Source organism: Oryx dammah, unplaced genomic scaffold, assembly GCF_014754425.2.
Source record: "Oryx dammah isolate SB20612 unplaced genomic scaffold, SCBI_Odam_1.1 HiC_scaffold_14, whole genome shotgun sequence".
Taxonomy (NCBI): domain Eukaryota; kingdom Metazoa; phylum Chordata; class Mammalia; order Artiodactyla; family Bovidae; genus Oryx; species Oryx dammah.
Genome location: NW_024070198.1, coordinates 6518187 through 6532156, shown reverse-complemented (window position 1 = coordinate 6532156; position 13970 = coordinate 6518187). Strand labels below are relative to the sequence as shown.

The window sequence follows — 13970 nt, the reverse complement described above, 5'->3', positions numbered from 1 at the left end:
GTATTTACTCTTCAAGATTAAAAATTAATGTGCCAAGTTTTATTAAATCAGGAATTAGTCCTGCCTAAAATCCCATGTACCAAAGTAAGTGTTTATTCAGTAGATGGCCAACATTATAGCTTGCGTGTGTCCTAGACCAGGTATATATTTTGTGCTTAAGGCTAACTGTTGAAGATTTCTTACCTCCTTTAACTATTTCTGTGAATATTTATTTATAAGTATTAATGTTTTTTGATCACACAAAAAGTGAAAGGATTCCTAGGCATTCATCTGAACATTTAAGTAAGCTAGGATTCTGACTATATGTATACAACTTCTCCCTACTTACTTAAGTGTATGTTGATACTTTTACAAAGGCCTAAATGTTGAAGAATTCATGAGTTGGAAGTCCTAAGTCACCGGCAGAGCCAGGATCACAAGTCATGAGCTTCTGTTTGTAGGCTAGGATGTGCTCTTGCATTATTTTTAAGTCTAGCATCAACATTGTCTCCTTGAATCTCATCTTACTATTAAAAGTTATAGAGTAAAAAACTTAGTCATAGATGAGAGTTCATGTGTATTTACTGAAACATTTTATAGATTCCCCCAAAGTCTGATAAAACTAAACTCAACTGGAAATAAAAATATACCCAAGGGGAGATAGCACAGACAAGCAGTGGTGACTGATCTGCATGTGGGTTAAAATATACTAGGATTCCGTTTGATTTGACACTTAAGAGTAGACTTCTGAAGCAGATTTAAATTACAGATTTTGCTAGAGTAAATAGGGCCACACTAGCCTTTTGTTGCATTGTCTTTTAGTTACTGGCTTTTGTATCCCATCTGGATGTCCCTTTGTATTCTTGGACCTTACTTTCAAAATGCACCTACTATTGTTTGCTTTGTAAATTAACACTGAGCCATTTCTGCTCGGAGGTTAAAGCTAAAGCGTCTGCCTCCAATGCGGGAGACCTGGGTTTGATCCCTGGGTCGGGAAGATCCCCTGGAGAAGGAAATGGCAAGCCACTCCAGTATTCTTGCCTGGAGAATCCCCTGGACGGAGGAGCCTGGTAGGCTACAGTCCACGGGGTCGCAAAGAGTCGGACACGACTGAGCGACTTCACCTTCACCTTGGATTCTTGGACCTTACTTTCAAAATGCACCTACTATTGTTTGCTTTGTAAATTAACACTGAGCCCTTTCTGCTATTGCACTATCAACATGAAGATAAAATTTTAAGTTTCATACATTTTTATCCTGGGTTGTACTTTGTTTTCAGTATTAAGAAGAGACGTTTGCTTCTTAATAATAGTGGTCAGTCATAAAGACTAGAACCCAATTCTGTTATCTTGAAATGATGACAGAGATGATTCGTTGACCTATCGCAACAGCAAAAAAAAATTGTGAATAATAAAGGACATCGGAATCTTACTCTTGATTTGTGTAAGTTGGTGATACTGGAAGAGATGTGGTTTTGGATAGAGAAAGATAGGTTAAGGTTATTCTAGTATTATTTTTGTTTCTAGATTTTGCATATGTGTCTTGGTCTCATCATCTTTACAGCTGCAGAGTTATTTACATGCTCATTGCTTTTAGAACTTCCTTTGGTGTATAAGGAGAAATGAAGAGAGAAGGTGAAAATGTAGGCAACTTTGTTTCTTTCTAGCAGTTCTTAACAATTTCCATATATCACTATGCTTAGCAGCAGAGTACGCTGTACAGATTAGAGATTGTGGATTCTGATCATCAAAGCGCCAGGTGAATCATATTGTCAGGCACGTTTAAGAAATGCTCCTGCTGCTGCTGCTGCTGCTAAGTCACTTCAGTTGTGTCCGACTCTGCGACCCGATAGACGGCAGCCCACCAGGCTCCCCCGTCCCTGGGATTCTCCAGGCAAGAACACTGGAGTGGGTTGCCATTTCCTTCTCCAATGTTTAAGAAATGATATATTATCTATTTCACCCCACACACTTATTCTCTTGTTGTAGTTATTTTCATGTTGTTAACCTATTTTGAGGGTTTGTAAGCTCCTTGAAGTCACAGAGTATGTCAGTATTTGCACTTTTAAGGAAGAGAATCCATTGCTCTCACCCTGTGTTTAAAAAGTTGATGAATATACTTGTATTCATTTGTTCATTCAATACAGTTGACCCTTGAACAATATGAGTGTGAACTGTGAGGATCCTCTGACCTGCAGATTTTTTTCAGTAGTAAATACTACATGATGCACTTGGTTGAGCCGGCAGATGCGGAGCTGTAGATACGGGAAAACTGTGGCTATCGAAGGCCCACTATTAATTATACATGAGTTTCTGATTGTTGGAGGGTCAGCACCCCTAACCTTTGCACTGTTCAAGGGTCAACTGTAAATAATAGTATTATTTTTAAAAATATGTACCTCTAAGTTAAGGAACACTAGAAAATATACTTCATACTTCTTGCCAGATTTTAAGCAGTCAAACATCAGGAACTGTATGCCCTGTTGTTCAACTGCTCACTTGTGCCTGACTCTTTACTACCCTCATGGACTGCAGCACACTAGGCTGCCCTGTCCTTCACGAGCTCCTGGAATTTGCTCAAACTCACGTCCATCGAGTCAGTGATGCCATCAACCATCTCATCCTCTGTCGTCCCCTTCTCCTTCTGCCCTCAATCTTTCTGAGCATCAGGGTCTTTTCCAATGAGCTGGCTCTTTGCATCAGGTGGCCAAAGTATTAGAGCTTCAGCTTCAGTCCTTCCAAGGAATATTCAGGGTTGCCTTACTGATATGTATTCATGAGAGGGAACTGTGCCTCTCATAAACACTTTTGCACAGATGTATTTTAGATTTGAGTGAGTCTGGGCTTAATTCCTTGGACCTGGTAGGCTGCGATAGTAAGTAAGCTACGAACTCGTGCTCCACATTTACGTCCTTTAGACAAAAGATGTTTTATAGGACAAGAGCCATTTACCTAGCCAACTTATTTTGTCTCCTTTGTCATTCAAAATCATCAACTGTAAGGGCTGTAAAACATAACTGATGTATTCAAGTTATTTTCAAATAATTTCTAAGTAACAAGAAAGAATGAAAATATCCCTTCACGTTATGTATGAGCTGGAGTGGTTAGACACCTAAAGAAGCTAAATCATCTCTAGTTTGGCTTTTTTACAAACGTCTCTTCAGATGGTGATTTTCATGTTAAAAAACATAGCTATTTATTCAAAAAGGAAAGGTGTACAGAGTCTCCATAATGAAGAGACTTCCTAAAGAGTAACCTTAAAGAGAAAAAAAAAAAGACATGAAATACTAAGCAACAACATTTCCTTGCTTGGAAAAGAAAGTGCTCTGACAGTTTTCTTGCATTCTTTGTCTTCCCCAAAAATCATGACCTGAGGCCAGTAGGAACAGAATGAAGGATTAAGTGCACAATTACCAAAGTGCCGCTTCAAAAGGTATTTCACCAACCACTACAAAAAAAATCACCCAATTAAAGGAAGTATTTTAAAAATTCACCTAGAAATAATAGCAAAGTAATTAGTAAAGTTTTACATTCTGCATATGTCTTTCTTTATCAATATATTTTTTTAAAACCGTGTTAGCCATTACAAAGCTATTGTGCATTCCTGTGGTTCTAGGACAACAGGGGTAGGAGTCAAGACCAAGTGATAAGAGTCCCCAGTACTCTTTCCATGAATGCATCACACTCCAGACTCATTGGAAAACTACTGATTTTCTTGGATCAGTTTAATCCAACCCAGAATTCTCTGGCTTCTGGAACTTCCTGAGACTTTCAGAAGGGTTAGCACTATTGTTTTCAACCCTTAACTGTTCATCAGAATCACCCAGAGAGTCAGCCAGGGAGCTGTAAAAGTGTATGGATAATGTGATACTTCTTCCAGACATTGCTGATTCACTTGACCTGTGGTGGGACCCCTATTAAGTGGTTTCTAAAAGATGCTCAGAAAGTTCTGATGTGCAGCAAATGGCTGAAGACGACTTGTTTGGATATTTCCAGGCCGAAAACATAAGGATGTGGGTGGGAGGGGGGACATCTTAAGAGCTATAAGTAATAACACCATATTGTAAATATATAAAATGGTGTCAGAGTAGTCTGAAACAGTTTACTCCCTTAATGTCTGAAATTTCTAAATCCAGCAAGCACATGGGATATTATTCAAAAACAATGTCATTAAGAATTTGACTGCCAGGAAATGCTTGAACACATACAAACTGTCACTGGGTCTGATCCCAACAGATGTCCCTTTTAGACACCTGTTGGAGTGAACTGTGCCACTGACCCTTTAAATGGGATGGAGCTTTAATTTTCCAAAAGCAGGGACCCCGTTGGAATGCTAGAAATGCACATTTGTTGCTTATGTTCCATTCTAGTAAACCATCTCCTGAAGTATTATGTGGATCTCTTGATTGTGTAGTTAATAAGTCTACAAATAGCATTCAGATTGACTAGCAGTCTTATTTATAGAGGGGTACTAGAAGGAGTTGATTTCCCATAATCAGCTAATAAGGAGAAGCAATGTTATTTTTACCTTCTCATGAGTCTTTCAAGAATTGATGCATGAAAAACCAGAACTGTCCTCGTAAACTGGAAACTGTTGAAAGCTCATCTAGAAAGCTATTCCGCATTTCTCCCAAGTAGGGAGTCCGAATTTGTGTTTGATTATAATGGAATAGCTAACATGTTAGCACAGCTTAACACCAAACATGCCTGTGGATGATTTTTTCCAAACCGCGACATAAACAAGCTGTGTTAGTATCATTATTTCAGGCACGTTCATCATGTCTATCTATAGCATACTACTGAATCAGGTCCTGCCTGGTTGAAGGTCATGGATTACACATAGCTATTCAAATACTTTATTTTTGAGACAGCTGAATTACTCCCTGACCTGACTTTAGTGAGTGGGAGGATCATCTTATGCCTTCCTGCCCTTTCTAAAAATAGTAGGGCCTTTTAACAAGGAGATATTTTAAGCAGCTCATATTCACTTGTCTCATCAGGAGACACTTATTTTGGCCACTTGCGTGTGTCCAGTTTGCCTGTCCAAAGAGTTAGACTTTTGAAGGCTAGTCTGTGCTCCTTCACACCACTCATATAAGAAACTGGCAAGCCTAAAGACACTGGGATTACTAGCTGAGAGTCAGTGGGTAATCACAAACGAAGGGAAGACACTTTTTAGGAATGTGAATATGCTTCTGAAACCATCCATGTCAGATATTTCCACATCAGTCCTCAGCTTTTTGGATCTGTTTTCATAAAACCTGGCTGTGACTGCACTCCAGAGACCTCAATGATCTTGCCGCTTTTAATAATTATTAATAGGAGCCACTGCCAGCCTGTGGATAAGGGAACCTAATGAGAAACTGCCATCCAAAACCTGAACGGCAAAAACAAAACCAAGCAAAACCAAACAATCCAAAACAAAACCAAAAAAGAACTACACAAACAGTCTGTACTCATAAGAAGACGCGTAGAAAAATACCGAGATGTAACTCTGATTTGATAACTGGATTTATAAGTCACATGACTGGCATGCAGTGGGTACTTTGTATTTTTCTACTTTGAAAAAACAAGCTCAAATCTAGGTTATTCTGCACAACTGGGACCAAAAACAAAACATTATGAGTATGAGAAAACGCAGACTCTAAAAGCAAGATGGAATTTAAGCAGGTAAATCCTGTTTCACAGTCATGTCATTCCGGTACAGTTGTACGTGGTACTCGTGTTTGCACCTCTAAGAAATTTCCATTTTTTCGCATCAAAAACTCCAGATATGAAGCTGAAGCTGCTTTCTTCGCCAACCTGAAGCTGTCTGATTTCAACATCATTGACACCCTTGGAGTTGGAGGTTTCGGACGAGTAGAACTGGTAGGTAATCATTCTTTAAATGCTTTTGAAAGTCCTGTCTTCTTTTTTAATTGTTTTCTCCTAAAGATTCTTTTTTCTTCTCTATATATCATTCATTACTGTTGTTCCTAAATCCGTACCAATACTTCCATATCAGCTTATCAGAGTTTTCAACAGTGAAATATGTAATCATTAAACAAAAAAAAACATCAATTTACTTTTTAGAAAACCTCTTCATAATAAATGAAAGGTAAACACATTTACTTAATGAGGAGTCATAAAACACTTTGTACCCAGCTGAGTTTCTATGATCTTTATTTACTTCCCAAGTTCTGAGCAGTGCTCACTAACTTAATTATGTACTCTATAATCATAATAATTAAAATATAAATTTATGTATATATAAATGGAGATGAGGTATATTTACATGTAGTATATACCTATGCATATAACATATAATTATTCTCACCACTGCTTTAAAAATTAAGTAAATGGTGTAGTTATTCTGTGATTTGTAGTTATAAGTACCTATTGAGATTACAGTACATATATATATAACTGTATTAGATAATATGGTTTGAATATTTTATATATTTCACACACATTTCTATTTTATGTATACACAGAGCTAAGTGTTAAGATGAATAAGACATTTTGAAACAAGTTTATACATTAAACACATTGCATCAGTGTGGGGTAAACCAAATGAAAGCATGTTCTATTGTGTCTATTTAAAATATAAATTTAAAAACTGACACATTGCAACAAAAACTAGAAAAAAAATGTACTCTAGTTGCTGCTTTCCAGACTGTGTAGATAAAACCATATTTGAGGATCCGATTAATGTCCACCTCTTCTGAACGTGGAGGAGTCCCTGATATTAGACACCAGTACAGTATGTTAGGAACTCCCTGAGACTGCACAGTTCAGTAAATAGTTACTGTTGCCATCAGGTGACAGGAGAAATCCCCTTCCATAAAAGCAGTTTGAAATCCCCTTCCAAAAATCTTGATGGCAACAGTAATTGTTTTTATGTTTGTCCATTTTTCTACAGTAGGGATTTTTGAGTTGGATAGGCACAACTATGTTATTAAATATTAGTCAAGAAGTGTTTGGAGCCATAAGGTATTGCACTGAACTTGCATTATACTTCCCTTAACACAGGTACTACATTAAGGTACTACAGTAATAGTGCTTCTGACTTCACTCCTGACTCATACTGTGCCTCTGAGGCTCAAATATTTTCAGTTATAGGAGTAAAAATCAAGTAAGGCCCTAGGAAAAAACCTCTTTCTTTTCTGAACCCTGCTAAACTAATGCAATCTTAGATTTATTTTTCAAAAATATTGATTTTGTGATGAAATATAACTTCATATAGCTGGTGAAGACTTAATGAGTGTTATACATGAACATCTTTGCACTGGGGAATGTTGGGACATAGAAAGAGCATAGAGCATGGCACTCCTAACCATGAAGTGTTTATTGTCTGGTGTGTTTATTTATATTGTTCTTTGTGTCTAAACCCCTGTCTCTATGAAACAGCATAAAGGACAGAATCTTCTCGATATTAATTTTATGCCTGTTATAGTTTCTTCAATATTATTTTTAAAGACTTTGTACAACAAAAGAGCTGTTTTAGTTGACCATAAAAATATCAGCATTATAACTGTGGTCCCCTAAGAGGTCTGATAACTTCAAACTGGGAGTCTTTGAGTTACCAGTGAGATCTTTTATGAAATACAAGAATTTACTTAGGATTTTTGAAATATTACAAATCACTTAATGACACTGAAACTCCTTCAAGCTGCATAATCAAATGCCAAGCTGATAGTGGAAAACTTCTAGAAAATTCCCTCAAAAATGTGAGGAGGCACAACCACCCACCCAATTAAGGAAGGTTTAAAGTGGACAGTTGGTAAAGAACCCACCTACCAGTGTAGGAGACTCAAGAGACACAAGTTCAATCCCTGGGTCAGGAAGATACCCCAGAGAAGGAAACGGCACCCCACTCCAGTAATTTTGCCTGGAAAATCCCATGGACAGAGGAGCCTGGCGGGCTACAGTCCACGGGGTCGCAAAGAGTCAGACAGGACTGAACGCACGTACGCATCCACACAAAATGGGCGTATTAAAGGTGATGCATTTAAAAGGACAAAATTTGTATGTGTTTGTACGCAAGTGCATGGTTGAGTACATACATATTTATTATACTCTTCATCCCAGGAGGGAAATTGGAAGTAGTTCACCCTAACTTTCTTCTCATGGATATTATATTTCACACTTGTACACAAATGTTTGTAGACTAATGGAAATCATAGGTTATAACTAGGTATAAGGTATAACTAGTACATCCCAGGTAGAAGGGTATGTCCTTAACCTCTGAAGTGACGTTGTCTTGTGTGATCTTGCACTTCCCAGAACAAGTGGGATAATCCAAATATCCAAGTTATCTTCACTGTTCAATGTAGACTAGCCATTTCGGTGATCACTATTACCCGAGAATCCACTACCCCAGTTCTTACCACTTACTAACTATCCTATAATATTAATTACTGGGTATGAAAAATATTCTTCTCTGTGATGATTCATTTTTACATGTATTTAGTGATTCCAAAATTAGGAGCTTGGCCTCAACCCTTTGACCGCAGTTACACATACTGTTGTCATAGCTGATAGGGAATCACGGTGAGGACACTGGTGGCCACCCAGGAGGCTGTAATGGCTACCATTAGTTAACCAGTAGACAGTAAAGACTACCCATTAGAGTAGGACTCACACCCTACATAGGGAGGAAGTGGGTCTAGAGAGAGCCCAGTCCTGTTGTGATTACAGAATTTTTCCCCTCACTCCTCTCTGCAGATGGTGCACGTGAGACAAATCTGTTGATTTTACAGAGTGCTACTTTATGCAGTGTGTCCTCCACGTGAACTCATTTTACATATGTATACAGAGGAATGCACGTGTTACTGAACCACGAAAGACCCTGGGATTCCTGGGCTCTGGAGAAGAATTCAATCAGAGACCAGAGACGAGGCTTGATCACTCAGAGCCTTTGTGTAATAGTTTTATTAAAGTATAAAAGGGATAGAGAAAGCTTCTGACATAGACATCAGAAGGGGCAGAAAGAGTGCCCCCTTGCTAGCGTTAGCAATGGAGTTATGTACTTTTTAACTACTTATTACAGTGAATCAAAAGAATGTCTGGAGGTTGTAAAGACCTCCTAGACCCACTTCCATAATTTACATTTTAAGATAACAGGATTAGCCAGAGGTTTTTTTCCAGAGACTGTCCTCAAGCAGGATACATTATTGTTGTATAATCCTAAGGAATGTAGAGAGAAAAAAACGTTTGTCCTTTCCTCCTCCTTGAGAATTCCAGACCCCTCTCTCCTCCGGGACACCCTGACTTCTTATAAACCTGCCTAGGAATTGACTCTCTCAATACCAAGTACATAATATTTATACCTTGAACCTACCAACCCTTACTTCAGTAGTAATGTTGATCAGATAAAAATTACCACAATTTTTATAATAGTAGTATTTTTTTAAATAATCCCAGATATAGATTATAAGGTTATAAACTCTTGAATTGGGTATGTAGAACTAAGAAATTTGCATTTATGAACTCCATTTCCTATTAGAAGTTAGAAGTGTAGGTTTATTATCATTTGATATACAGATCATGTTCATGTTATTTTGCTTAATACCCTTCAAACACTTCTTAGCATTTTTTAATTTTATCACTTCTGTCAATTTAGATGAATTTAGATGCAGGGGTATTTTTCAGACAGATGAATGACTGAAATGATCTACTGCCAACTTTTAGAGATGAGAACATAATTTTGGAAAATAATAGAAACTTAAATATTTCTTCAGTGATGAGACAAGAAGCTTGAAGTAAAGGCCTTATATGAATGGGAGTTCTGTTCATAAGTTATTCAGTCTATTTCATAAATACTTTTAGCATAACTGATTTCAGCTACTCTCAGACATGTCTTACTCACACGCATTACCTTTGGGAAGTCATTTACACTGCTTTCCTTTCTGTGATCTGGTATATGCTTTATTTTCTGTACATATTTTATTTTGAAGAATTGCTTTCTTACTTATTCAGGGCTACCTGCTTACAGAATATTTTCCAGAAGATCACATTCCATTTATAACAGCACCTTCCATGAAATAACTTTTTTTTAATGTATGACGTAATTGTTAAAGCTATAAGCACTGCTGTAAGACATCTATGTAATCCTCTTAATTTACAAGACATAAGTGTAAAATAAGAAGATTGATTTTTACAAATCAGAAGTGAAAATTAATCTCATTCCTTTATGGTCACATTTCGAATATACTCTCATTTGCTCTTGTCAGAGAGGCACTTGATTTTCAAAGTAGATGGCGTGTGTGAAAGTCGCCCAGTTGTGTCCAGCTTTGCGACCCCACGGACTGTAGCTTGCCAGGCTCCTCTGTCCATGGAATTCTCCAGGCCAGAATACTGGAGTAGGTAGCTGTTCCCTTCTCCAGGGGATCTTCCCAACCCACTGATCGAACCCAGGTCTCCTGCATTGTAGGAGAATTATTTACTGTCTGAGCCACCAGGGGAGCCCCTCAGAGTAGACTGATACAAGTCAAATTTATTAATCTAGCAGTGCTATGTGGTGGTTGCTTTAAATGTTAAATATTTAATCTATTTATTCAGCAGTTCAAACCTACTCCAGAACACCATACTTGGATAAAATATAGGAACAGTGATATGGAAAACATGATCTCTGTCTTCTTGGATTATATTCTTTCTGCATCTTTATTTTATATTTATGTAGCCAGCTCTCTGCTGAGACATACAAAGTTTAATAGAAAATAGCCACTACCTCTAGGGACTCACAGTCTTCTGGGACAGGCAGTCATGCAAAGAAATAAGTAAACCCATAACGTATGAGCAACATGTGCTCAGCACATGGAAAAAAGAGCAAGACTTCCTGAGTGTCTTAGAATTTCTAAGACAGACGATCAACACATTAAGGCACTGAAATAAATATCCTAAAGTGTTTTGGTACACTTCTCATAAAAGAACTATTGCAAGACAGTTGATTAATAAACTGATAGTAATCTTTATTGATAAATTGATATTATTTTCTTACTAAAATAATAAAGCTTTTTATTTGAACCCAGATTTATAATTTTCAAATTGCTCTCATATCCTGTGTATAATTTTCCCTTTATAACTACTCTGGGAGGTATAATCCACATTTCACAGGAAAGAAGAATAATGTATATAAGTGACCTAAGATCACAGGTCACTGAAAGAGCTGTTGTTATTGCCCAGAACTACTGATTTTTAAACTAGAATTTCATTCTGACTTCTAAAAATATTTAATTCTGTCACGCCAGTAACAGCCACCATTATAAAATCAAACAAGTGTCACCCTTCATTATCATATGTATACCTTTGTTTTCTTTTTTTAAAACAGTCTGTTAGAATTCAAGAACCTGTATTTATGATTATCCACTATTCACCTCTTCCTCTGTCAAACCTTCAGAGAGTCTCTTTTCTCTTTTTTGGCTGCTAGTTTAGTGTTAAAATATCTATGGAGGAAAAAATAAACACGAGACAGTATGACATGGTAGAAAAAAGCTAGAACTCTGGAATCAGTCTTTCTGGATTCAGATCTTGCCAACTGTGTGTGATTAGTCATTTACTTAAACCTCTTGAGCCTCAGAGGTTTTTTTTATTGAGAATAATAAAAGGGTATGTGCCTAACAGATTGTAAAGATTGAATGAGTTAAACTCCTTAAAATAGTGCCTTCCACATAACAGGTTGGTAAGTGTTGGCAGTGTTATTATTATTATTAAAATATGCTAATAATAACTGATCCATTGATCCACTGATCTGATGATCAGTGATCCATTGATCATTTTCGGCTTTGCCTATAGAAAAGGGAAGGGATGAAATAATTTTCCTCTTTTCTACCACTGTTAGGCCAAGTCCTGAGAATACAAGCATTTCCCCAATATAAGAAAGAGCCTGAGGTCTTCAAATGACCTACACTGAGAGCTTGTATCGAATTCCCCCAAACCATGAAGCTCCTTACTCTCTGATCTGTCATGAATGCAGATAGGAAACAATTTTCAGTCATCCTCTCACTAAACCTTTGTGAACCTGAAGCAGTCTGCTCTAACTTATCCATTTCTCTTCTAAATTGAAAAGCCCCACCCCTTAACCTCTGGATAGGAAATCATTTTTAGTGCAAACTGCTAAATCATATCCACTTTCTCCATAATTTTCTTAAACCACAGCACCCTGGTTGGGCACAACAAGGGTCTGGCTCTTGCCAAATGGAGGACAAAGGTCACCTCTCATTTCACCTGTGGCATAGTTCCATGATGTGAATTGCCCAGGACGGGGCAATGCAGTAGCAAGTTGTGAGAACTCTGCCTACACTCACAACCACATTAGTGCAACAGGGTCTATGTGCTGTACATGTGTGTATCCATACCACTCTCACGGCATTTTCCCAGCTGCTTAGTCACTATGTGTCACATGAAGTGACGTGGAAGACTCTGTACACCAACTTAAAAAAAGAAAAAAGGGACTAAGAGATGATTAAAGAAAGAAATGAGGTGAAACACCTATTGCTCAGTCAACAGAGTTTCGTTTCATTATTATCAAAGGGGAAAGCTTAACTCCAAAGGGAAACCGCACGGAAGATGAAAACTTTTCAAGAGCTTCTTGCTGCCAAGCCACACACATTGGCAGTGAAATAGAATAGCTGTGGGATCACTGGGCAATACTGCCATTTGTGGCCACAGCAGTTTATGCTGCAGAGGATGCCTGGGGAAAACCCTGCCATCCCACGGCCTTGTGTCCTCAGTAACCAAAGTGAATCAGGACTCTGTACTGGGTGAGCACTCAAAATGGCTTCATTGTAATACAGCCTTTTCTCTAGACATACCTTACGAGTCAATTACAGTGTTGGTCTCTGAGTCATGTCCAACTCTTTGCAACCCTGTGGACTGTAGCACACCAGGCTCCTCTGTCCACTGGATTTTCCAGGCAGGAATACTGGAGTGGGTTGCAATATCCTACTAGGATTATTATTAAATGTGTCATCCTCATTTATTCTCCAAAAGAGTGAAAATTGACACGCATTATTCGTTGTGATAGATAGTATTGATTTCTGAGAAAATAAGTTATTCAGAGAGCTAAAGAAACTCCAGTCTGATAAATGCTCACTGAACATAACAGGTGCAGTCACAATGCAGGCATTCCTGAGCGATACTGCGGGTTCAATTGCAGACTACTGCGGTACAGTGAGCATCACAATAAAGCAAGGGACAGGAGTTTTTCGGCTTGCATATAAAAGTTATGTATATCCTATTGTTGTTTAGTCACTAACTTGTGTCTGACTCTTTTGCAACCCCATAACTATAGCCCCCAGGCTCTTCTGTCAATGGGACTTTCCAGGCAAGAATATGGCAGTGGGTTGCCATTTCTTTCTTCAGGGGATCTTCCTGACCCAGGGACTGAACCCACAGTTCTTGCTTAGCAGGCAGATGCTCGACCACTAAGCCGCTAGGGAAGGCATGTGTACACCATACCGTAGTCTATAAAGTATGAAAAAGCATTATGTCTGAAAAACAATGTACATACCTTAATTCAAACATATTTTATTGCTAAAAAAAATGCTGTCGTCTGAATCTTCAGTGAGTCATAGTAGTAACATCAAAGATTACTGATCACAGATTATGATAGCAAATACTAATGAAAAAGTTTCCAGGATTGTGAGAATCACCAAAGTATGACACAGGAACACAAATGTGGGCAAATGCTGTTAGAAAAACGACGAATTTGACACAGAAACAATTTACATAACATTCACATTGTACTGACAACTGTTTACATGCTGTGCTGTACTTACACCTATTTATGTAGCATTTTCACTGTACTGGATATCATAAGTAAAGAAGAGATGATTTAAAGTATACCAAGACCAAGTGAAGTCGCTCAGTCGTGCCTGACTCTGCGACTCCATGGACTATAGCCTACCAGGCTCCTCCATCCATGGGATTTTTCAGGCAGGAATACTGGAGTGGGGTGCCATGCCTTCTCCAGAGGATCTTCCTGACCCAGGGATCGAACCCAGGTCTCCT

At 38.1% G+C, this 13970-nt stretch overlaps 1 protein-coding gene across 4 annotated transcripts in view; it reads left to right on the top strand.

Annotated features, from left to right (window-relative positions):
• Nucleotides 1-13970, top strand: part of PRKG1 (protein kinase cGMP-dependent 1) — a 1378000-nt gene that overhangs the window by 1320921 nt on the left and 43109 nt on the right. For 3 of the 4 annotated variants that reach the window (XM_040254675.1, XM_040254674.1, XM_040254676.1), the window contains one exon: nucleotides 5750-5846. In XM_040254675.1, the coding sequence (XP_040110609.1) occupies nucleotides 5750-5846 (97 nt within the window). Of the gene's footprint in view, nucleotides 1-5513; nucleotides 5649-5749; nucleotides 5847-13970 lie in introns of those variants that run through there. The other variant, XM_040254677.1, reaches the window with a different exon arrangement.